At 46.2% G+C, this 26176-nt stretch overlaps 1 protein-coding gene across 1 annotated transcript in view; it reads right to left on the bottom strand.

The window, feature by feature from the left end:
• Positions 1 to 26176, bottom strand: part of LY86 (lymphocyte antigen 86) — a 41235-nt gene that overhangs the window by 3648 nt on the left and 11411 nt on the right. The window contains exons 2-4 of the mRNA XM_055574522.1: positions 10379 to 10465; positions 9030 to 9158; positions 746 to 798 (exon numbers count right to left, since the gene is read on the bottom strand). Coding sequence (XP_055430497.1) covers positions 746 to 798; positions 9030 to 9158; positions 10379 to 10465 — 269 coding nt within the window. The remainder of the gene's footprint in view (positions 1 to 745; positions 799 to 9029; positions 9159 to 10378; positions 10466 to 26176) is intronic.

Below are 26176 nucleotides of genomic sequence, written 5' to 3'. Positions count from 1 at the left end.
CATACTCAGGCTTTGGAAGATGAAAATGATGAAATTGAAAACCAAAAAATGAAACAAACCAATTACATTTCTGTGATTCTCTTGACGTTTTTCTGAAGGATGCTCTCAGGAGTAGCTATTGAGAATGGATTGCTATGTCTGAGTCGCTGGAATTCGGCTGTTTCATAAACTAATGGTATTTTAAATAAAAAGGAATTGTTGGAAAAACAGTGAAGGTGCAAGACGTGGACATTTTATTTATGGGGTGGGAGCTTGTGAGTACTGAGCAAGCGCAGTAACTGGGGAGCTTAGAGCTTTCTGGGCTGTCTCTCTTCCCTTCTCTGAACGGCCAGCCCGACTGTGGCTGCCTGCCTCGCCACTAACAGTCTGGCCACGCGGAGGCCCCTGGACAGAGTCCTCCAGCAGGACAGGGCCCCAGAGCCCCTCTCTAGGGGCGCTGTCTCCACAAGGGGTGCCCCAGGGTCCCGCCCGACAGAAAAGTTAAACACTAAAACGCCAAAACCCGTGCATTAAGCTTTAATTAGCAAGTGCCCACGATGAAGTAACAACTTCACCCAGAAAGGGTCTTCTCAGTGAAAGGCGGTGCAAAAACTTGAAGGTTTTAGTTTAATTCCCTCTCCTCCTCCTCTTCTCTGTCTCCCCCGCCCTCCTCCTCTTCTCTGTCTCCCCCGCCCACCTCCTTCTTTAAGAAACTGCTTGATACAATAATTAAGGAACAAAATAAAACAGCAAACCAAACCCTTACCTCGGGAATTTCAAATCCAGGATTATTGACAGGGCCAGCATAATAAATCTGCTCTGGAAAGACAGACAAAGCGCACATCACGTCATTCAATCGTCGAAACAGAATTGACTTTACTATTGTCTGTGCTTACTGTGCCCTGGGGATCCAGTGATGGAAGCAAAGGGTCTCTGACTGTGGTACATAAATCCCTAAGTGGGACAGAATCCAGGCCATAGCAAGTAGCAGGAGACACGCAGGTCACGAGAGAGCCAGGCAGGATGAGGGTTCAGGGGGTAGGCTGGCCCAGGGATGCTCAGGGTTAAATCCTAAGACAACTTCCTGTGACTGATCGACCTTGGACAGTTACTATCCCTTTGGGCTCAGCACCCTCGTTTTTAAGACGGAGGCTTAAAAACGGAGATGCTGTGTTTGAGACCATGGTTGGTGTGGGACGTTTGAATGACAAGATCTCCCCGAGGCTTCTCGCTGATTCTGTGATGAACCACTTGAAGTCCCTCAGGGAACGGGACCCAGCTGACAAAGGAGCAGAGTCCCAGCACACCAGTGAGCACGCCCCTCCCCGTCAGGTGCGGCTGGATTCTGCTTGGCTTCCCTTGGACGAGTTTTATACCCACTTCACGCTTCTATTTGGTGTTCTAAGGTGACACAGTGCAAACGGCTGAACCCTGGAGGCAGGACCCAGCTCTCCTCCTCACCAAGTGCTGGTGGACGAGTTGCTAACTATCCCGTGACTCAGCGCCTGCACTTGCAAGGCAGAAGTAGGAAGGCCTCTCCTGCAGGGCGCAGAGGGGACTAGGAGCTCGTGTGCAAGCTCACGGAGAGCGGGGCCCTGGGAAGCGGGGAGCCAGCACGTTTCTCACCTTACTTCCCGTGTGAAGGAGAGGGACGCGAAGGTTCCTGGGGGGACGCAGAGAAACATGCCAAGGCTGGATTTGGGAACCTTCTTCCTGAGCCAGTGTGAACAGTTGCTAAGTTCTACTGGTGTCTTTTTTTTCTTTTTTTAGCTTCCGTTTTTAAAAAATGGATGAGTGCTGTCTTTTGAAGCATACCAAACAAATGCTATCTAGCACTTTGTTACGCTCATTTAATGCTCCAACATCTGCTGATTTGTGCTTCACTATGAGCGACCTTTGCAGGGTGAGAGATTGCCATGAACTCGGTCCTCACTTGACAGTTTCAACTGGAGCTTTTCTGTGGGCCCATGAAGTTCCTGAGAATTGCTGCAAGTAACTTGCGAAACTTTTTTTTTTTTAAACCTGATGAAACAACACCTAAAATTAAATTCTTGCTCCTTCCTTTTCCAGATCATCTCGGGTTCTGAGATTCCTTTAATTAACATCCTCACACTCCAGGGCTATAAAAAGAGCCGCGGTATATCTGTACCCACTTCTTTCTCTTCTACTTTGGGAATCTTGATCAGTTTTTAATACGGAGTGGGTTAAAAATTTCACCCTCCTGCTTCTGAATACTTAAAGTCGTTTCTGCCAATCAACTTTTTTTGGGGGACCCAGATATTTGCGTGATTGGCACACAGTGTCTTTTTAGAGAGGAAATGGATTTTAAAATGTGGAAATAACAGCTCCCAAAGAGTCGTGGACCAGACAGCTGCCCTTTCACTAAAAGAGTAATCTAACGTTATTTAAACTTAGACATATTCACTGCACACTTGCAATGGGGCATTTATAAAACTAGGAAGTGAGCAGCCTTCTGGGGCTGAGTAGGGTCCCGCCACGCCCCCTCTCCAGGCATTCAGAGATGTGCTCGTTACCCCGGTCTTTCTGCCCTAATAGCACGCGGGCCTCCTCTCAATGACAAACTCCTATAAGGACTCGTTGACAATCTTAGCCTCTTTCTCTGCCAAGAATGGTTCCGACAGACATATGGGTTGTGTCCCCCACTTCTAGTCAGATAGTCTCTCCTCTGGGCAGGGGACCTGACTGGTGGGAGCTTTATGGGGTCTGGGAAAGGGCAACAAGAACAGTCCAAGAAGGCAAACCTTTCTGAGCAGTGATAGGATCCCCTAACAGAGAAACTCGCATCTCACCCCAGCTACAGAAGTAGCTGTATCACCGGTGAAGCTCTCAGGACTTCTGGGAGGGCCTTTTCATTGGAAGCATACAGAGTTTGAGTTTTCTTCTGATGATGCGCAATTACATGGCCTCATCACAAGGTCACAGTATGCGCAGGTCAGACAAGCTGTGCTGGTTCTCCGTTTGAAGGCTGTACAGGCTACGAATGCCTGCCCCTCCCCCCACCAGATGTCCATGTCTGATTTTTAGAACCTGTAGATACTTTACAAGGCAAAGGGGATTTTGAAGATGCAAAATTAGGATTTTGAGATGTCATATTAAGCATTTTGAGATGGGGAGATTATCTTGGATTGTCTGGGTGAGTCCAGTGTAACCACAAGGATGCTCAGAAGCTGGGGAAGATCAGAAGAAGAAGGGGATGTGAGGATGGAATCAGAGAGGAGGGATGTGGCTACAAGTCAAGGAAAGCCAGCAGCCTCCAGAAACTAAAAACCTCAAGGAAATGGACCTTTATCCATCCTCGGAATTCTCCAGAAGGAACACAGCCCTCCTGAGTCTGGTTTCAGGCTTCTGGTGTCCAGAGTGGTAAGAGAACACCTTTGTGTGGCAAGTCACTAGGCTCACAGCAGCAGTAGGGCACTGATACACTGATCTCGGGTCCAGAGAGGAGACTGGGTGGTTGGCCTGAGAAGGGCCAAGAGTGGCAGCTTACATATATTTGAAGTGAAAGTCTCTCAGCCATGTCTGACTCTTTGCAACTCCATGGACTATACAGTCCTTGGAATTCTCCAGGCCAGAATACTGGAGTGGGTAGCCCTTCCCTTCTCCAGGGGATCTTCCCAATCCAGGGGTCAAACCCAGGCCTCCTGCATTGCAGGCGGATTCTTGGGCTCCAGCAAAGACCTCTTTGGAACCTTGACACCCGCATACTCTAGGTATTCAACAAAAGAGAAAGTACCTGGTCTAGACAGTGAAATTTCCAACACAAATTCCAACTAAACTCAGGACAGGTGGTTAAGAAAAATGCAGAGTGATGCAGAGCCTACCAGGTCAGTGATGCTTAGTGCAACATTCCACAAAGGCGTGACTATCCCGCATCAGCATCATTATATATGGCAGCCGCCATCCACATGTGGCCACTGAGAACTTAAAAGGTGGCTAGTGTGGCTAAGTTTTTAATTTAGTTTAAACGTAAGTGATTTCAGTAGCCCCCCATGGCAAGTGGCTATCGTATTGGACATTGAGGTTTTAGGTCAGCACTATCCAATGGAAATATAATGTAAGCCACACTTGTAATTTTGCATTATTTTTAAAAAGGAAAAAGAAACAAGCGAAATTAATTTAATAATACATGCATATTAACCCACATATTAAAATTATTATAATTTCAAGGAGCCTATTTGCAAAGCAGAAATAAAGACACACACATAGAGAACAAATGAACGGACGCCAAGGAGGGGAAAGAGGGTGGGACAATGAACTGAGATTGGCGCTGACATATGAACACTATGGATACTATGTATGAAGTAGATAATGAATGAGAACCTACTGTAGAGCACAGGGAACTCTACTCGGCATTCTGTGGTGGCTTAAACGGAAAGAAAATCTGAAAGAGAGGAAAATCTGAAAGAGAGGGGTGCATGTACGCGTGTAGCTGACTCACTTTGCTCTACAGCAGAAACCAACACAATGCTGGGAAGCAGCTATACTTCAACAAAAGCTGGTTTTTTGGCAATGGAAAATAAGATTAATACACTGCATACAAAATACAAATTTTGAATTTAATTAAAAAAAAATCTAGGTCTCTAAAGGCAAAGAAAGTGTTAAAGAACTTAAAGCCATTGACGAATATTTATCTGGCAGAGTGAGACCAGCTAACAATTAAAGGGAAAAAAACCCAATGATGCCTATAAGACAATGACATGCATATCAAAGTTAAGTTAAACTTGAAAAAACTGATCAAGCCTTTCAAAATCCTTTTTCAAAAATGGCACCCTTTATGATCATATTGAAAGTAAAACATGCATGAATTAAAATATGCCATTAATAATTTTATCTTGAAGTTATGTGAATCATCTCTGCTTGAAAGATATTTTTCAACAAAATTTTAAAAAAAGACTATAATTTCAATAGATTACCAATATAGAAAGCATCAATGAGATTTTTAAATTCTTTTTTCAATCTATCTTTTGTACAAAGTCTTCAAAATTCGGTGCAAACTCTGCACTCAGAGCCCATCTCACTTGAATGGGCCCTGTTTCTGATTATCAGGAGCCACACATGACTCGTGGCTCCTGGATAGGACAGGGCCAACGATGGAGCCATGGATGGCCTAGGAGGTAAAATGATTTTCTCCAACTTCATTCTTCCTACAAGAGCTTTCTGCCTTTGCCACCCAGGTTTTCTCTGTAAGAGCTATAACTTCTGGCAGCAAGAAGGGAAGGAGGATTTAAAATTTTTTTTCCTTACTAACCTATTTTTGGATTTCTGTGTATAAACACTTAATATAACTCTCAAAATACAGCTTGTGAATTGGTGGGCTAATTGCATTGCCAGAAGGAGAAGCAAAGGAGATGGTGATGGGAAGAAAGGGAAGAAACTGAGCTGATCTTCAGAAATATGGGGGAGCCACAGGGAAGGGCAATGTGACTGAAAGTCATGAAACAGATGTCACAGAGGGTGGTCTTCCTCAGATTGGGGGTCTCAGGTGTTCGTGCACATCAGAGCTCTCGGAACGTTTGTTAAAATGCAAACACCAGCAACCCACGGGGTCCACAGGAGAGCTGCCAGTCCGCCTTCTCAAATAGCTTCCTACATGATGATTACACAGAATTGTGAGTACTGGCTTCCCTGGTGACTCAGACGGTAAAGCATCTGCCTGTGATGCAGGAGACCCGGGTTCAATCCCTGGGTTGGGAGGATCCCCTGGAGAAGGAAATGGCAACCCTCTCCAGTATTCTTGCCTGGATAATTCCGTGGACAGAGGAGCCTTGTAGGCTACAGTCCATGGGGTCGCAAAGAGTCAGACACGACTTACTGACTTCACTTCAATTAGCTTTAATGAAACTCCACAACAGGCTGAGAGCTTGTAAAGGGTCCCGTATCACCTTAGAGAATTAGAAACACCCTGGCCTTTTGTTGCTGTTCAGTTGCTAAGTCGTGTCCGACTCTCTGCCAACCCATGGACTGCAGCATGCCAGGCTTCCCTGTCCTTCACTGTCTCCCAGAGTTTACTCAAGTTCATGTTCAATGAGTCGGTGATCCTATCCAACCATCGCATCCTCTGTCATCCCCTTTTCCTCCTGCCTTCAGTCTTTTCCCAGCATCAGGGTCTTTTCCAAGGAGTCAGTTCTTCACATCAGGTGGCCAAAGTATTGGAGCTTCAGCTTCAGCATCAGTCCTTCCAATGAATATTCAGGATTGATTTCCTTTAGGATTGACTGGTTTGATCTCCTTGCAGTTCAAGGGACTCTCAAGAAGTCTTCTCTAGCACCCCAATTTGAAAGCATCAATTCTTTGATGCTCAGATTCTTTATGGTCCAACTCTCACATTCATACATAACTATTAGAAAAACCATAGCTTTGACTATCCAGACTTAGGTCCTATGTCATTATTAATCTCAATATTTTGGGCTCAACAAAAAGAACTGATGGATTTCAAAGGACAAGTTCAACACATTCTTGGATCATTTACAAGAGGCTTAATTTTGAGGATGGAGGGAAGTTCTCAGGGTTACAGAATTCCTTAACAGGCACTATTCTTTCTCTTTCTTCTTTCCTTCCTTCCTTCCCTTCTTTCTTTCTGTCTTTTCTTTCTTCCTTCCTTCCTTTCCTTCTCTTAGTAAAAAAAAAGTCTAAGGTGATCTTTGTTTCTATTTTTTTTTTTTTTTTTTGCAGTTCAAGGGTGGGTGTTTCCTGCCAATGCAGTAATAAACCACTGTTGTTGTTGGTTCTTCATGAATTTGCAGCAGCAGCAGCTGCTCACTCACTGCAAGCAGGAAACGCACAGCTGCTTGAAGTATGCAGACAAAGAATACAACATGAAGAGAAGAAAGGCTGAAGGCTGAGTTGCTGGAGCTTCCAAATTCCAGTTTCATGAGAACTGCAGGCGGGGGTCTCTCCCCAGAGGTGGAAGGGGGCTGCGGGGGATCTGCTCTGTCAGCCAGCAGAGGATATACAACCTGGACCTAAGTCAGGTTCCTGCTACCTCCAAGGAAAAACGGTCTTAAACTTCTAAGCCCCCGAGGCTCTGCCGCCTCTCCAGGTCTTGTTAAAATGCAGACTTCCACTCTGAGATTGATGACTTCAGGGGCTCAGAGCCCTTGCTTGAGAAATCCCTCATCACCTGCGGGCAGTTGCTGCCATTTATCACTTACTGAGTCCTGTGTGCCAGACTCTGTCCTAAGGACTTTGTATAATTGTCCAATTTATCCTTACTAAGAATCCCATGAGGTCTCTGTGGAGATGTGGAAACTGAGGCTCAGACACACTGAGTAATTCTGCCTGAAGTCACATAGCCATAAGGGACAGCAAAGGTCTGGTTCTGTGTAAGCCTGGCTTCCAACCCTGTGTTGGAAGAGACCGAGAACAAAGGCCTGGGGACCCGCAGGACCGAAAGCCTGAAAAAGCAAAGCAACTAGGAGACACAGGAAGTCTTGTTGTCGTTTAGTTGCTCAGTCGGGTCCGACTCTTTGCGACTCCTTGGACTGTAGCCCGCCAGGCTCCTCTGTCCATGAGATTTCCCAGGTGAGAAGACTGGAGTGGATTGCCATTCCCTTCTCCGGGGGATCTTTTCGACCCAGAGATTGAATCTGCATCTCCTCGGTCTCCTGCATTGGCAGGTGGATTCTTTACTGCTGAGCCACCTGGGAAGCCCAAAATAAGTAGGTCCCACTGAGATTGCTGGATTCAAAGTCCAGAGTGCTAACCATTACACCCCAGGGCCACTATAGGAGGTCTACAGTGGCCCAGAAATCGCGGATGTGCAAACAGGTAGGGGACCCCACCCCAGAGAAGATGTATTTCAAAATTAAGGCCTCAGACACAGCCACTTGCTCCCCTTCTTTCAGAGCAGAAATGAGTGGCTCAGTCCCTGGGACTGCATTTGTTACTAAGGTGTGCCGTGAACAGTTGCAAAGGGAGGCCCCGGGTGGGGCTGCGGGAGTGCTGACACAGACTGTCCGGTCCTCGGCGTGGATTACCGGTGGGACGCCACAAGGTGGCCTCTGCCTGGAAGGCGCTTTGTCTTGTTTTCTACTACAGCTGAGTGAGGTATAAGGCGTTTTGCAGAAAGTGTTTGGGGTACTTTTTCTAAATCTAGGCGATTTCCTTCGTTTCTTGGACCCACAAAAAGCAGCGCTTACAGACAGTGAGGCAGTGGAAGTCTGGCTGATGAAACGTGAATTGCTGACCTACATAGAGCTGTTAGGACTGCCTTTGAACAGCTAGAGGCAGTGAGACTGAGAGGCCTTTGCATTCAATAATCTCGGGGCATGGCCAGGCTCACATGTTCAGCGTGAACCAGGACAAACAGGAAATGCCCACGTTTGCGAAAGGGAGGGCGGGGAGGTGCCCAGCCCCAGTGCCCACTAAGCTTCCCATTTTGTCTTGCTTGCAGGTGTGAGATCAGTGAACTTTGTTGCGGAAGCCCTACAATTCCAGCTGCTGTTAGGAATGACACCTGCCTCCTGGGCGATGTCATGTCAGACCTGAAAAACAGCTCTCAGGGGATCTTCTCTGCTGTGTATTGAAATTCATCTAATTATGATGTATTCCCCGCTCTGGACAAACACTTGACATAGGTAAGATCGGACTGACGCAAAAGATGAACCAGGGAGCAATTATTTCTTTGAATAAAGGACTCATCAGCTTGCAAAAGGTGTCAGGGTCATCTTTATCTTACCTCCAAGCTTTCCAATGCCTTTAAAATTAAGTCCATAGCTAATGTTTTGATGTAGCTTACTTACTGTGCTGGTTATTTTTCACAAGGTGCCACTGCTAACATTAACAACAATTTTCTCTTTGCAAACACTCGATAAACGCATTTCATTTGAGGTCCACACTTGCCCTGTAAGGCAGGTCCTGTGGGATGGGCCGTGTAGTCATTTTTATACAACATGTGATGATCCATGAGGCTAAGCTTATCCGCAGGGGAGGGGGAACCTAGACGCCAGCCTGGATATCTTGGCCTTGGCCGCAAGCTCCTGTCCACCTCTCTCTGGGCCCCAGCGGCCGTCAACCGGCCAAACACCTACCTCCTTTCCTTCTTCCACAGAAAGAAAACTTGGGTAGATCCACTTCGCAGACGGGGTAGGAGAAGTTCAGGATGGACAGCCCTTTACTGAAGAGCGCGACGTCCAGAAACAGCTGCTCGACGTCCTCCCCTGGGGGCAAAGGGGAGACCAGCTTTCCTGTTAGTGTGGGTTTCACTGAGCATCAGAGTGTTCAGAAGTCATAAAAGCCTGAGCTGAAGGACCTTTCATTGCCAGAAGTCTGCGCCGTATGGCGAACAGCTTTCTGTTTTGGTAAAACAGCGTTTGGGCAGTACAACTGGGACATGTCTGTGGATGAAAGCCTTTCACTGACTTCACCTGCATGGAGCAGCTAGCTGACCTGCCCCCGTGCCCTGACGCTGTGGGCCCCAGGGGCCTGGCTCCTACAGCTTCTCAGCTTTGTGGTCCCAGGTGCCTCCCCGAAGAGTGGCGGGCTGCAGTCCAGCCTGTAATCCCCACTGCTGATGCCCATTATCACACAGGAAGCTTCTGGCCGCTCTGCACAGCCGGCTCCCGACTCTCTGCCCTTTTCTCCTTTCCTCCCTGTTTAGATTCTGCTCACTCCCTTCCTTTTAGTCCTCTTTTTCTCCCTACAGCATTCCTGGAGCTGTTGGTATGGAGCCCAGACACTGTGCAAGGTCTGGAAATGCCAAGATGCCTGAGAGTTCTCGGTGTCCGGGAATGTTCCCTCCATTTCTCTGGAAAGAGTCCACATGCTCAATTTATTAAATCCTTCTGCTCTGGTTTTGAGGAAACTGTGAGAAAGGAGAGAGTCTAGCAGCTATAGCAATGTGATGACCGACTGTGATGACATGGCCACGTAAAAATAAAAATAAACAATCTGAAAGCAGCCTGGCTCATTGACTTGGTGGAGGGAGAAGATATCCCACGTCTTTGCCCGTGTCTGGGTTTAAGAGCTTAGATGAGCTATTTGTGGAATGAAATAATGCAAAGATAAACCATGCTGCTGGTACCAGACTTGTTTGTGGCTGAGACAACTAAGCAAAAAAGCCTTCTTTTGAACAAACATTGATACTTAGGCTCAAAATATTTTCTTTTTGTTGTTGTTATTGGATATACTGATTCCAGGTGCTTATAGCATCCAAATGAGTGTCTAGGGTCTCTTTTCACAAAAGAACAGCTTTAAATGAGAGTTCTGCTCTATCTGGATATTACCCAGAGAGAGAAATGAAAATGGAAATGGAAATAGTTAATTCCAGAGAATGATGGGAGGCAGCGGCTCAGCCACCACAGTGAATACAAATAACCGGGTGTCTGAGCCACAAAGAGGTTGTGTCATGTTTTATGTGCTGTCAGTAATGTTTACTTACTTAGAACCATTCCAAATCTAATGTTGATATTTGGTTTTAATTGTCTGGAACACTGGTCGACAGAAAAGCCAAAATCTTGCAATGGGTCTGCCAAGAAGAAAGCGATGGGTTAGACTTGAGGACACCACATGGTCTGCATGCTCACACTCAAGACTCACACCCATCCTGTGCCTCGTTTCCACGTGAGTCACTGGAATGGACTTGGCAGCACATTGCCCAGCTCTCTTCTCGCCGAAGTCCATGATGCTTTCAACCGCCCCTCCCGGTCTCTGCAAACTCTACGCCGTGTTCACTCTGACGGCAGTTCTCAGGCTAAGAAATGAGCGCAGGGTCTTGATGGGTGGGTTTCATCTTTTTTTGCTAACTTTTTGGCCGCACCACTCAGCACATGAGATCTTAGTTCTCCAACCAGGGCTCGAACTTGTGGCCCCCGCGGTGGAAGTGCAGAATCTTAACCACCAGACCACCAGAAAAATCCTAGGTGGGTTCTATCTTTACTTGTTAAAACTCTGATTATTGCTTGCTTTTATTTCCTGAACTTTTGTCCTTAAAATTGATTGCCTGAAATACTTCACAAAGCATGTCGTACTATATTTCAAACAAGGGAAAATAGGTGCAGCTTTTCAAAGTTAAGACCTGCCTTTATCACTCCATCCCACCCCATCCCATTCAACACAGCAACTGTTTCCAAATACCCCACTATCTGAAAGGCATTGTGTTAAACAGAAAAGCTACAAAAGCAACATTTTTCAAGTATAGTTTCTGCTCATTCTGAACACCCCAGTGGCTCATCTATGCCTTAGAATCAAGAAATGCTCTGCTGGCCCCAAGTTCCGTTTCCCGAATCAGAGTCCACACTCCATTCTCAGAGGTCTTGGTGGCAACGTCAGCCCCACCTGGCAAGTTTTCCATCAAGTTCCAGGCGCTTTCTGCTGTCTCCTGGTCTCACCGGTTCAGGCCATTGTCTACAAACTAAAGTCGCTCATTCCCACTTTTTTTTTGTGAAGGTTTTCCTGTACTGTGCTAAGTCGCTTCAGCCGTGTCTGACTCTTTGCAACCCATGGACCCACCCGGCTCTTCTGTGCATAGGATTCTCCAGGCAAGAATCCCGGAGTGGGTTGCCACGCCCTGCTCCCGATTTCCCTGACAGTCCCCCAAATATTCTTCTGCTTCTCTGAGCTCTTCAAACAGTTGTGTCTCAAGTACTGTTTAAGGCGTACAAGCATGTGTGACTTGGTGCTTTGACGTTTGGCTTGCCTCACAATAATTAACCTAAACGCAGACCTCCTGAAAGGCAGGAGCTGGAGTTCTGTTTCTTTCGTGTTACTTTGTTTTCCATTTCCTTTTTACTTATGTTTCCCTCTGGGCCCCAGAAAAGACAGCTGATTTTAAGTGAGGGTCTGCATTACATGAGTCGCTGAGCCATGCGCTTCATGGGGTTTCCACCTAATTCTCTGCGCCTAACGCAGAGCCTTGAAGTCAAACACGAAGTAAGCACTCCATAAATGCACACAAGGCGTGGATGAATGGGTTATGTATTAAGCTATTTTCTCTCAGCTTCAAATTGGCCTTCAGGGCTCTGCTGTGAGAAGCTGGGGGCTCTTTGCATTCACATTTCTACTTTGCCACCTGCCAGAGATGCGCCAGAAAGAGGCGGGCTGAGCGGGAGAAGGACTTCTCCTTCACGCTCCTGCCGATGTTCAAGCGTATCCCCTGTTGAAGGCCTATTGCCTAGCAGTGGCAGCTGGTTCCAGAGTCCAGCTCTCTTTTGTACCTTCCTAGAATCAACTGAGGCTCAGCTCTGCCAGCCCCAAAGCTTCTGTGGCGATGGTAACTCAGAGGGTGGCACTCTTTCCAAGGCTGCCTGCATCTCAGCCCTTCAAGGGCTCTGCTGTCAAACTTCTACATTCTAACACCCTTCACCTCTGTCCTCTGCTCACAGCCCTTGGGGGGGTAGCTTCTTCCTCATTGGTGGTTTTTTTTTTTTTTGCTTTTCTGGTTCCCTAACAATTGCTTGTGAGAGTTGGACTATAAAGAAAACTGAGCACCGAAGAACTGATGCTTTTGAACTGTGCTGTTAGAGGAGACTCTTGAGAGTCCCTTGGACTGCAAGGAGATCCAACCAGTCCCTCCTAAAGGAAATCAGTCCTGAACACTCATTGGAAGGACTGATGCTGAAGCTGAAACTCCAATACTTTGGCCACCTGATGTGAAGAGCTGACTCATTTGAAAAGACCCTGATGCTGGGAAAGATTGAAGGCAGGAGGAGAAGAGGGCAACAGAGGATGAGATGGTTGGATGGCATCACTGACTCCATGGACATGAGTTTGAGTAAACTCCGGGAGTTGGTGATGGACAGGGTGGCCTGGTGTGCTGCAGTCCATGGGGTCGCAAAGAGTCAGACACAACTGAGTGACTGAACTGAACTGAACAACTGCTTACCCAATACCTTGTATTAAATTTTCTGTTGAAATAACTGATGGGGTTTCTGAATTTCTGACTGGACCTGGACTGATGGAAAGAATGACAATCTTGAGAGACAGGCCTGGTCATCCTCATTTCACAGATGGGAAAATTAAGACTCAGAGAGGTGGTGTTGACTTATCCAGGTTTAAGACCTAGAAAATGGCAGAGTCAGGATTCAAACTCAGACTTAAAAACAAACAAATAAAAAGTTGCCACCCACTACTGCACAGAGGCACGCACAAAGCAGAGCCTGGAAGGTGGATGTTAATGACCTGATGAGTGTGATGCCTGGGATACTCTGTGTGCGGGCCTGTGGCATCTGGCAGTTCTATTTCATAACTGGCTTCAATTTCAGCTTAGCTATGAGCTCACATTTGTTGGTGGGAGCATTCCAGACAGTTTAATCATCCACACTGCTGGCCTGGAAGATGCATAATTGTCTGTGGTGTGTGCCGTGGAAATGATCACTAGGCTGTTCAGCCCTGCGAATCTAATCTAGGTGCACTTTTGTCTGATGAAACTCCTATGATCTGGTCACTAATTTCCTGGAGGGATAAGCCATTTTCTCTGATGCCCATTTTACTTGTTCATCAGCGTGTTTGTGCCTTCCTGGCATTTATTTCAGTTTGGAATATGGGAGCAGGGCTTAAGGAGACAGTTTTTCCCACTACATATTTGGCCCTCGGTATTAAAAAAGAGGCCAACCAACAGAGGCTTAGAAAAGTGCATCCTCAAGATTGTGAACAAATTTAAGTTGCGATTTGAGGCAAGATAAAAGGGGATAAGCATGTGTCGATTAGCTAATTATCAGGCACAGACTCACACTGTGTGGATCAATATTTTAAAGGCATAGCTGGAGAGAATAAAGTGAGGCCAGAAGAAGGAAATCAAACATCTCCCTGGTGCTGGAAAAATACTATCGTGAAGAAAATCATCTTAATAAGGAGCAAAGGCACAGAGGAAGCAGCAGGCCACTTCTCTCTGAGGATGTGACTGTAAAACAGAAAGACAGACAGCTTAAGAAGCGCTTAGGGCTTTGGTGATCTTTCCTAGAAGTTATTTCAATTTTATACTTGAGAGTGAATTTAATTTAATTTTTTTTTTTGAGAATGAATTTTGTACTTTAGAGTGAACATGCAGTTCGCAGTTGTCTCGGGGAAAATAACATCTGTTCCTCTGTCCCCCAAGCACACCCTCACACACTCACGGCCTTTCCTCTATTGACTGGTATTTTCACTCGGGCACTTAGCATGCTCTGTAAAAAATTTTTTTATTTTCTTGTAAACCTCTGCCTTTCCTCTACTAGATGCTTCAAGGCAAGCGGCCCAGCCTCAGAGCCCAGCGTCACATGCTAAGATCATCCTATGTGGGACTGCCCTGGTGGCCCAGTGGCTAAAGCTTCTTGCTTCCACTGCTGGGCGCATGGGTTCGATTCCTGGTCTGGGAACTAAGATTCCACGCCACTTAGCACGGCCGAAAAACAAAATAAATTAAATAAGAAAACAAAGACATTCATAAGAAAAAGATTATACTAGGTTCCAAGTAGTAGTTTGTTGAATGAATAATAGGGATTATACACAGTAAACTTATGGAGAACTTGAAAGCCAGATTTTTCAACTTTGTCACCGCGGACGTTTTGGGTCAGAAATCCTTTTTGAGGAAAATCCTTTTTTTTTTTTTTTCTGTGCTCTGTAGGATCTTAGCTACACCTCTAACCTACTAGACCCCAGTAGCATCCCAGCCCCAAGTTCAACAAAAAAGGTTACAGATTTTACTAAATACCCTCTTGGGAATGAACTCACCTGGTGAGGAACCACTGCTTTGAAGAATTGCTTTCTCAGTTGCCAGACAAACATCTACAGAATCAGCTACCAAAATAAAGAAAGTGGGCTGCATTTTTAAAGCAGGTCTCCTTAATATGGAGTGAGAGTTGATTGGAGACCAGGGTGGGGGGTTTTTCCTTGGACACTTGCCCTGGGTAATTTTGACCACATAGAAACGGGATTATCTGAATTTGGATCTTCTGAAAGAATAAAACTGGGGAGTTAATGAGAGTGGTGTTCCTGGGCTTCAAGGGCGGAGATAAATATTTCTCCCTGACACTTTGCTGTACAGCAGCGAATGAGACGAGAAAAGACGAGAAGCTTCAGGGTGAGAAATATGATATCTTCGTCGAATTTTTTTTTCCTTAGCCTCTAAGCTCTACCTCTCCTCTGTCTGCTCAGTCATCCTGTACAGTGTCCGCCTGAGAGAGGGTAACAGTTACAGTGGGTGAGCGTAATGCCCCCCAAGCTGCCCCGCTGCCCCCACGCCCGGGGCACAGGTGTGCCTGGAAGGCAGCCTCCTCCAAACAGCAGACACTAAATCCCCGGGGAGAAGGGCGAGGGAGCGGCTGGGGAAGCAGCCAGGAGCATCTGCCTTCTCACTAAGGGCAGTGGCGGTCACACGCATCCCGGAACCGGTTCGTGCTCCTTCGTTGGAGTAGAAGAGACTTAGAAAGACAGATGCGGCTTAGTGTGTGTAGGGTCTTTACACATCTCAGCTCCAGAGCCATTCTGGGGCCTTAAGATCTGTTGATGGCCTGTGCTCTCCCGGGAGGGGCTGGACTCAGGCGGTCATCTGGGAGAGGATGAGCTGGCCTGGGGCGTTTCTGGCCAGCGTTGGGGTCTCAGCTGGAATCAGGGCAAGAAAACAAAACCCAGTGGCACAGCCTGGGGAAGTGCGATTCCTCTCGAGGTCGATGGGGTCTGATGGGGCCAGGTGGGTGCACCGGGCTGGGCTGACTCTGATATGTCTCAGGCACGTGCGTGTCCCCAAGTCCTCGGGTCCATGGCAGTCACTCTGCTCCCTGCAGCCTCTGTGCTGCTGGTTGGGTGGTTTGAGGGACACAGGAGGGGACAAGTCTCATGCTGCTGGTCCCATTTTCCAAATTTCACAGCTTTGCCTGTTGTCGTTGTTCAGTCGCTAAGTCATGTCTGACTCTTTGTGACCCAGTTGCCTGCAGCACACCAGGCTTCCCTGTCTTTCACCATCTCCCAGAGTTTGCTCAAACTCATGTCCATTGAGTTGGTGATGCCACCCAACCATCCAAACCTCTGTTGCCCTCTTCTCCTTTTGCCTTCAATGTTCCCCAGCATCAGGGTCTTTTCCAAAGAGTCGGTTCTTTGCATCAGGTGGCCAAAACATTGGAGCTTCAGCTTTAGCGTCAGTACTTCCAATGAATATCCAGGGTTGATTTCCTTTAGGATGGACTGGTTTGATCACAGTGGATACGGGGCTGGTTGATCACAGTGGACATGTCCACAAACCACATATCTCAGCTGGTTGGATAAATACACGGAAAAGAGGCAAGGCCGAGCAGTTGAACGAGAGCAGGAGGGAAGCTGGACTTTCATGTTGGCTCTGGTGGCTGCCAGCAGTCACTTGGGAAGCCTGAGTTTTGAAGCTAGTGACTAATTTCCCCTGCACTTGGAAGACTCTTCGGAAAGGTGTTAGCGCATATTAACTTTATTATCATCATAACAGAGGTATTTGCTTTGGCGCTTAGGATGGAGTTTCTGAGTGTGGATGAAAATCTAGTCTCAGGCCAAATATTAGCAGATGGACCTCTGCTGTCTTTCAGAATTCTTCTGCAAATAAAACAAAATAAACAGATCTTGCGTTTGACTTCTTCCTTTAGGTGGGGTGGTTACTAGTTTTGCAAGCTTGTGCTCTGTTCACCATACAGGCCTAGTTGTGCGTGGATCTGAAAGTTTGCCTTCTTATATGGCTGTGTTTTGATGGGGTATTTTAATTTTCTTGTGTGATTCCTATGATAACATTCAAGGGTCATTGTGGATCCTTGAAAAAAAAAAAAGATGATGGGAAGGCTTCCGTGAGATGCCATGGCTGGAAATCCGTTACCATGGCAACACAAAATTAATTTCCTCTTTTCTGTCCTTGACGTGCTGTGGTGTGTTCCTTTCCCCCCTGCCCCATCCTCTTTTCCTGCCTTTGAAGAGAAAGAAATGACTTATGAGTTGGTAAATGCATTCTAGCTAGTTGTTCTGTTATTTCCTGGTCTCTCCTTTTTCCCCACCTGTCAAATCTTATTACTGTAGAATAGCACGCAAAGCTCCCTGATGGGCCATTGTATTTCAAATAATAGCAGTTCTGCCCCCATTCCAGTCTCCTCAGTCAGCATTTCATTGGGAATTGACTCACACAGCCAAAGACGGGTATGTGATCTGGATTTTTGTTTCTTCAGCGTGGTTATGTAGAAAAGTGAAAGTGTGAAAGTGTTAGTCACTCAGTCGTGTCTGACTCTTTATGACCCGGTGGTCTGTATAGCCTGTCAGGCTCCTCTGTCCATATAAGCCTCTAGGCAAGAATACTGGAGTGGGGAGCCATTCCCTTCTCCAGGAGATCTTCTTGATCCAGGGATTGAACCCGGGTCTTCCACGTTGCAGGAAGATTCTTAACCATTTGAGCCACCAGGGAAGCCCTGGATACACAGACTGGGTGTTCAAAAACGCTTAAACATGGTTCCTAATCTCAGACACAACGAGACGCAATGAGCACCATCGCAGCGGAACGGCTACTGTTCGTGACACTGTGAGCAAGAACGCCCACATCCCGCCGCCCGCCTGGGAGCTGGGCGAACGCGTTTTTGAGTGTGAAGGTAGGTTTTGGCTGCCAAGTTCAAAATTCTGTATCCCTTATCTTGTTTACTTCTAACTGCAAAAGAAACGGGATTCATTGGAACTCATTACTGACAGATAAAGGGTGTGAATCTGCACCCTCTTTTGGCCTCTGAATTCCATTCCCCAGGGATAACCGGAGCCTGACTTCCATGAGCTTAGGAGGAGGTGGTTTTTTATATTATAAACATTTGAGGCCAAAAAGAGATTAAAAAGCAATGGAGATGAGCTTTCATCGAAAACACCTTGCCAAATGTCTCAAGGGAAATAACGACCCATTTGAAGCTCTTAGGATTGATCTTTTGCACGACAAACACTAAATGCAGTTTTATTGTGTGTTACCGTGGGGGTATCACATACCCTGTGCTCAGCCACTCAGCCGTGTCTGACTCTTTGCGGCCCAGTGGACTGGGGCCCACCAGGCTCCTCTGTCCATGGGATTTCCCAGGTAAGAATACTGGAGTGGGTTGCCATTTCCTCCTCTAGGGGATCTTCCCAATTCAGGGACCGAACCCGCCTCTCTTGTGTCTCCTGCGTTGGCAGGCAGAGTCTTTACCATTAGTGCCCCCTGGGAAGACCTGGGGGCATCATGGTGCCACATAAAATCTTACCATAGGAGCACAAACAAACTTGAACTTGTCTTACCACTGACAGTGCGCATTTGTGGCTGAAGAATGGGAAATGCAACTCAACTCCTCATTTATTTTACTGAGGACCTGATACATGGCCTGGGGATACACGGACGAACCAGAAAACGCTTCTGCTTTCATCTGGAGTATAATGCTTCCATCACCTAGTTACGACATTACACGGCCAAAACATAAACTCAATAAAAGATACACATGCACTCTAAATCTCTTATTTTATGGTCAACATAGAGTCAAACGGTCATCTGTGTGCAAGCCATGTCTGCCATACACTCATCCCACATTACCTGGGCTGATCCCTTTGCAGGTTAAAGTCAGTCTTAGTGGTGGGGCTGCTGTTCATAGCTTCAACTTCCACCACTGCGGTCAAGACACAGACATGAAGAACCTTCCTCATTCTGCACCTTGACAACCACTTCTGGCTCCAGCTCCCCTTTCCCACCCCAGCAACCACAAATCACTGCTTCAGCAACATAATTCTGTCATCTTGAGAAAGTTACATATGTGGAACCATATAGTATGGGAGTGTTCTTTTTAACTTGTCATATACATATTAAGATATAAAAATATGTACACATTTATTTTTAATCGAGTATAGTAGACTTACGGTATTGTATTATATTAGTTTTCTGCATGCAGTGTAGTGATTGAATATTTTTAGACATTATAAAATGGTCAGCCCATACGCAACCTTTTAAGATTGGATTTTTTCTTTCTCCAAGTGGCCCTGGAGACCCATTCAGGTGGCTGTGTACCTCAGGAGCTTTTTTCTGCAGTGTGGCTATTTCACAGCCTAGCTGCATACCTGTCCTTCATGTCGAAGGACATCTGTCCAGTTTGGGGGCATTACGAATAAAGCTGTCATGATCTTCCACACACAGGTTTTTGTGTGAACACGGTCTGCATTTGTCTGAGATACATACCCAGGACTGAGGTTCCTGGGTTCTATGGTAAGTGTATGTCTGGTTTTACAAGAAACAGCCTGTTTTCCAGAGTGGCTGTGCATTTTACATTCCCTCCAGCATGGTAGGCAGGTTCTCCTGGGAGAAGCTTGTTCCCCGGGAGAAATCAGGAGAGGCCGTGGTCAATCAGAGTGGTCAATATGGGGTTGACAAGTTCTATGCCCACTCAACCTTCCAGGTTCAGGCAAAACTCCCTCCCTGACATGAGATGGCTGTTCCCAGGAGGATCGAATCCTGGAAGCCATGAGTCGGGCGTGCAGCAGTGACTCATGCTGTTAGCAGGTATCGGAGAGGGTGGCTTGGGGAGCCAGCTGCGATGGGGGTTTCCTTGCTCAGCCTTCCCTGTCTCCTTCCCATCGCTGTCTTCAAGACCCCTAAGGCAGTTTTGGCCATACTCTGTCACACGGAAGCGGGCAGAATTCTTAAGACTCATTTCTCCCGTGCTTCTAGTATGAGATCAATTTATTAAACAGTTCTTCTCCCTCGAGTACTGCCCTCCCCATGCTTGGTAAGAAATTGTCCACTGCTGCCTCCAATCCCCGATCAGAGCCACACGACGAAACATCAATTTACACTTTTCCTGAGAAGCAAGACTACTGACGGAGCTGATGGTCTATCTTAGTCTGTCGGGCTGTCATAACAAAATACCACAGACTGAGTGGCTGAAATGACAAACAAATGCTTATTTCTCAAAGTTCTGGGGGCTGGGAGTCCAAGGTCAGGATGCTAGCTGATTTGGTGCCTAGTGGGGGTCCTCTTCCAGGTTTGCAGACTTCTCTATGCGTCCTCACCCAGCAGAGGCAGAGAGAGCATCCACTCTGGTCTCTTCCTCTCAGAAGGACACTAATCCCATCATGGGTCCCCACCCTCCTGTCCTCATCTAACCCGAATTACCTCCAAATACTATCACCTTATGGGCTTCCTCAGTAGCACAGTGGTAAAGAATCTACCTGCCAATGCAGAAGACATGGGTGGGGAAGAGCCTCTGGAGGAAGAAATGGCATCCCACTCCAGTATTCTTGCCTGGGAAAATCCCATGGACAGACGAGCCTGGCAGGCTACAGTCCATGGGGTTGCAGAGAGTCAGACACGACTGAGAACACACTGACACACACAAACACACGCACAGACTCCGTCACATCGGGGTTTAGAGCCCCAGCATATGAATTCTGAGGGGACACGTTCAGTACATAACACGTGTAAAGACCTTCCTCTTCATGGCTAGCATTCGGCAAAGGGGACAGAGAGTGACACTGTTTCTGAGTCCGGCCACCCTGATTTACAATGAGCATGAGTGCCCCACGAAGGCCCTGGAATGAGGAGGACAGTGTTCAAGGGGGGACCACAGACTCATTCTTTATCCAAGAATTAGAGACACAGCATTCTCCAGTATCTCCAGGACATGCAGTTGACTCTTCCTAAAGAGACCATGGAGCTTCCCTGAGAAGGTGTCTGTTGTTGTTCAGTCGCTCAGTCATGTCCTACTCTCTGCGACCCCATGAACTGCAGCATGCCAGGCTTCCCTGTCCTTCACTATCTCCCTGAGTTTGCTCAGATCCATGCCCATTGAGTCAGTGATGCTATCTAACCATCTCAACCTCTGCCGTCCCCTTCTCCTGCCTTCAGTCTTTCCCAGCATCAGGGTCTTTTCTAAAGAGTCAGTTCTTTGCATCAGGTGGCCAAAGTATTGGAGCTTCAACTTCAGCATCAGTTCTTCCAATCATTCAGGGTTGATTTCCCTTAGGGTTGATTGATTTGACCTCCTTGCTGCCCAAGGGACTCTCAAGAATCTTCTCCTGACAAGGTGGAGAGGTTACCTAACGGGAGTTTCTACCAGGATGTCTTGTACTGATCAGGGAAACAAAATCCTCATTCCTAGAACTACAAACCACTTTCCCCTCCCTGCATCTCACATTATGTGACGAAGCCAGAAGGAGTCTGCTGGACATTCCAACTCTGCAATAGAGCTCTCCCTGATGGGAAAGAGGGAGAAGTTTCTCGTCTGCAGGGCATGGACCACCCAGGAATAGGATCTTGTAGCATGAATGACCCAGGTCTGCAAGCACTCACTGCCAGATGCCAGAGGAGAGAAGAACCAGCTGCCTTTGGTTTGGACCCTCTGCCAGCAAAATAAATTCTTAATTGAGAAGAGGAATCATTTCTCTGCTTCCTGGACCAACACAATCCTATTATATTTTCCTCCTGTTTAGAGGATTAAAAATACTTTTGCTAAAAATATAAAAAGAATTCTGTTGGAAGATGGCAAACGGAAATGAAAAATAAGATGGGAAAGCTGACTTCAGGCTGATAAACGAGAGCCGTGCACCTGCTGAATAACCACAGCCTTCTTACTCCCACCGGGCTGCACACAAGTTCAGGGCCGCCCGTGAGCTGATCAAAGTAAAGTCTCAAGCAGGCCTGACTCAACACCTCACCCGTCTCCTTCGCGCCATCGCTGGAACCATTTGGATACCGTTCAGCCTTTTCTTGCCATCTGCTCGTGTGTTTTCAGAACATAGCGTTTAAAAGCCGTTTCTGTATGGAAACATTACCAGACAAAACTGGTGAAACGAGAGAAAGGCTGCTACCTTTGCCCAGGCTTAAGCCTCAGAAAAATGCAAAGAAAAGTCCTGGGCTAGGAAGTTTTTTTCTGAGATAAGGAGATGTAAATAATAGATGCTCACAACAGTTTGTACCTGTGAAAAACTGGAAGCAACCTAAATATCTATTGGAAGGAGAATGTATATAATTGTAGTCTATGCACAAATGATATGTTCTACAGCTGTGAAAGTGAATTCACCAAAGCTACACATACTAGCTATCTCTTGGAATAATGCAATACATCGATTTCAAAATAAACTGCTAATTCAACTGTCATTAATTCCATACATTTTAGGTTACACGTTTCTGTGTTGTCACACTGCATGCCTACAATACTATTTTGTATCCTCTCTCCAGACCCTTAAACGCTGTATTTGCTATGCCGGTGACGGCCTTCAGCACCACGCTGAACGGAAGCGGTGACGGTGGGCACTCCCATTTGCCTGATTCTTGGTTTCAAAGAGAATGCTTCCCACGTTTCACCATTCAATGGGACACTCGCTGTAGAACAGCATTTTAGGTGCATTTCTTTAAAGAGCGGGGAGCTGACTTTCAAAATCCAAGCTGGCAGAGCCTCAAAAAATTAAAAATAGAACTACCATATGATTTAGCAATTCTGCTTCTGGGAGTACATCCAAAGGAAACACAAACGCGAACTTGGAAAAGAGATCTGTACCACCATGTTCACAGCAGCATCACCTACTATAGTCCAGCATGGAAGCATCGTAAATGTCCACCGGCGGATGAAGCGATAAACAAGGTGTGATTATACATATATATATAAAATCAGCCATTAAAAACTGTGAGATAATAATGTTTGTTGTTTTAAGCAGCTAAATTTTAGGGTAATTTAGTATGCGACAATAAGAAACAAATGCATTCTTATTTCAAATTAGGTATTTTTATCATCCTCACATTCATTGCTTATTTAAATTTGTCAGTTCTTTCGTCCCAGTCCATCTTGCAATTCAGAACTTATTTCTGGGATCATTTTACTTCTTTCTGAAGTGTTCCTTAGAAAGTTCCATTACTGAGAGTTTTTAGTGGCAAACTCTATATTTTGTTTGTCCAAAAGAGTCTTTAATTTCCTCTAGTTTTGGCATGATAGTTACCTGAAGACAGAAGTCAAGGTTGATTGCTGTTTTTTCTTCTGAGTATACTGATGTTGCTATATTAAAATCTGCTATCACTCTAAATAAAATTTCTTGCTATGTGATTTTTCTTTCTCCTTACACCAATTACTTTTTTTTCCTTTGTTAACTTGTGACTTTATTCCAGTGGGTCTAGTTTTGGTATTCTTTTTATGAATCCCACATGGAATTTGTGTGCAGTGAATTTGGTGGTTTAGGTCTTTCATTAATTCTAGAAAATTCCAGCATTTTTCTTCAGAAATTGCATTTTTCCTGTTTTTTCTATTTTGTTTTGTAGCTGAAGCGTGTATCTCCATCTCTCTGTGATGTATTTTGAATAATATCACCAGCCCTTTTGTCCAGTTCATTAGTTCTAAGTTAGTGACATGCAGGATCTTAGTTGCGACAGGCAGGATTCTCGGTCTTTTCTTTAAGTGGCATTCAGGACCTAGTTCCCTGAGCAGAGACCGAACCTGCACTGGCATCATGGAATCTCAGCCACTGGATCACCAGGGAGGATCCCTCTCCATAAGCTATTTTTAAATCTGTGTTCTACCCTAGCCATGAGGCTTTTTATTTCAACAATTAAATATTTTAAGGGCTTCTGTTGATTCTTTGTCAAATCGTTCAGGTTTTTTTTTTGACGTTCTGTTTTTCCTTTCTCGTGTTTTAGATTCTCTCTTTCACTTCTTTAAACAAATCAGGTGTTCTCTCTTTTACAGTCTGTATCTCACATTTTCCAAATCTAATGTATTCGGGGTAGAATTCTGCGTTTTGTTTTTCTGCTGCCTTTGCCTTATGGTGGTTTATTTCCTTGTGGTTTTAAATTTTGGATTGTAAGCTGAATCTTCAGAAATCGTGTGAAAGTTAAATTGAGAGTAGGTGTTCCTCTGGAGAAAACTGACATTTTCTTCTGCCAACATGTCTCAGGTATTCCCAGGTGAGGCCCACTTTAATGTGATTTCTAGATTTGGGATTTCCTGGATCATGAAGGGACTACACACTTGAGCCTCAAAACTGTATTGATATCAGGTATGGAGCTCCTGGTTCTCAGAGAAGTGTTATTTCCTCCAGAGGCTGCACAGAGCCCGATAAGTTCCTTTGTTTCTCATCCACTGTTTATTGGGGCTATCACTCTCAGCAGGTCCCAGCTTCATGATGGGATCAATTCCCATTTTGCACCACACAGGCCATGGTGACCAGACGCCCACACGGCTGCTGAAGCTGCGTTCTGGCTCATGGAGACTGACTCAGGGCCTGAGCCAGACACAACCTCAGTGCCCTCTGTACCCTGTGTTTGTGCTTTCTTTCCGTTCTGGCTCCCAGAGATCTCCCGTTCTTTCAGGCAAGCTCAGCTATGTGTGTAGAAAGATCTGTGTCACATTTTACCCACAGATTTTATAGCAAGACAGTTTTCCATCCTGTGGAGGCCGCAGCGTGCCCGTTCCAGGATGCGCTGGTCATTTTTTATGGGCTGTCTTGGTCTCTCTCACCAGTGTCCTGCTTACGGATGCTCTTGTGTATGCGAGGGATTTCAAGGGACAAGGACACTGCAGCAGGGCATTATTCTCTCCAAAGTCTTCCTGAAAGTTCCATGGCTCTGCCTGAGGGCTTTCTCTGGGTGTGGGAGTGAGTTTGTTCTGTACACAGTCAGGCCAGACGCGCTGGGGAAACAACGTACCCAGGAACCACCATGACACACAGAAGTTGCCAGACCAACACTCCAGTTGCCTCTCCCTTCAGATCTGACCGCCCCAGGGCATGTCTCACGGGTCTCCCAGGAGCCCCAGAAGGACTGGGCTTCAGCTGCCCACAGTGGTCACCTGGATTGGCTTCCTTTTCTTCCCTGAATCACTTCTTCACTCTTTTTTGGTTCTTCCAAGAATCATTTCTCAAATAAATTTGCACTTGATTCCTTGTGTCACTGGTCATTTCTCAGGAAACCCTATAACTTAAACCTACTTCACTAATTTGTAATGACTATTGATGACGTATATGGTGCTAAATGTTGTGGACTCAAAGATAACAGCAAAGAAATAGTTTTATCTTCAGAGTCGTTCATATTCAGGCCTCCTGCTTTCTTGCCTTTTTTAAATAGAAATACACATTTTAGTGATGACTGTAGGTAGCAAGAAACAGTTCAACAGATTTGGGTCAAAATCTAACCAGCAATGTCAGGTGTTGGGGTGCTGACGGAAATAGCATGACCTGGACATGCTTGAACACTCGATTCTTGGGCTAGCAAGAACACTCTAAATTGAGTAAGTGGATTCCTTATTTTGGGGGCTTTGCATTAGTGGTAAAGGATCTGCCTGCCAATGCAGGAGATGCAAGAAACATGGGTTTAATCCCTGGGTTGGGAAGATCCCCTAGAGGAGGAAATGACAACCCACTTCCATATTCTTTCCTGGGAAATCCCACAGACAGATGAGCCTGGCGGGTTACAGTCCATAGGGTCGTGAAAGAGCCGGACATGCCTGAGCACACACACACACACATACCTAACTTACATATTTGCAATTCTTGGGGATTCATGTGGTGATATCACTTTGATACAGAGGATAGTGAAGGTAAAACTGAACAGTAAGGTGCTTTTTTTTTGAGATGTTCTGCATCCAGGAAGAGAAGGCCTTCAGGACTAGGTATCTAAAAAAAAAAGGTGTGATCAGACTAACATCTCCTCTCTCTACACCAAGGCTGTAAACTGCTAGAGCCTGATTCACCCCTAGCTCTCAGAGCTGTGTCGCTGCCCTTCACGAGGCTAAGGAGCACCTAGGCCAGCTGCCATGTTCATACATCAGGAGGCGGTGCTTCTCGATTAGGAGCTTTTCTTTCGAAAAAGGAGAAGGTTGGGTGTCTTAGGTCTCCAAATCCCTCCTGGAGATCAAATGGAGCGGAACGGTAGTTTCCTCCTTGAGATGAGATGACCTCTGGTCCTTGCAACTTTTACTGTGTGTTACAACTGACCCCCTTCCTTCACAACTTGCCTTTTCCATGAAGGTGTTTGAGCATCTGACTCGGGCTCTGGAGTGGGTGAGAGGTAAGGCAATGACGAGTCAGGCAGGAAGGGAACAGTGGTCTCCGCTCTCTGGCTTCTCCATCACTGCCTTCCTGAAGGTCCGCTCCCCCAGGAAGGCGGCGTCCCTGAGACCCTGGGAATCAGCAGCGTTTGCACAGGCGCCTCCTGCTCCTTGTTTTGGCGACTGGCTCTAAAACCTCAGACACGATTGGACACGAGACTTGCTGTTCAACCGCTGCTTCAAATAAACCAAGAGCCACTGGCAATGCTCTGTTCTCCTCCGGGATTTTTTTT

The sequence above is a fragment of the Bubalus kerabau genome, chromosome 3 (assembly GCF_029407905.1).
Source record: "Bubalus kerabau isolate K-KA32 ecotype Philippines breed swamp buffalo chromosome 3, PCC_UOA_SB_1v2, whole genome shotgun sequence".
Taxonomy (NCBI): domain Eukaryota; kingdom Metazoa; phylum Chordata; class Mammalia; order Artiodactyla; family Bovidae; genus Bubalus; species Bubalus kerabau.
Note: the sequence above shows the minus strand (reverse complement) of the source record. Positions and strands in the feature narration are given on the sequence as shown.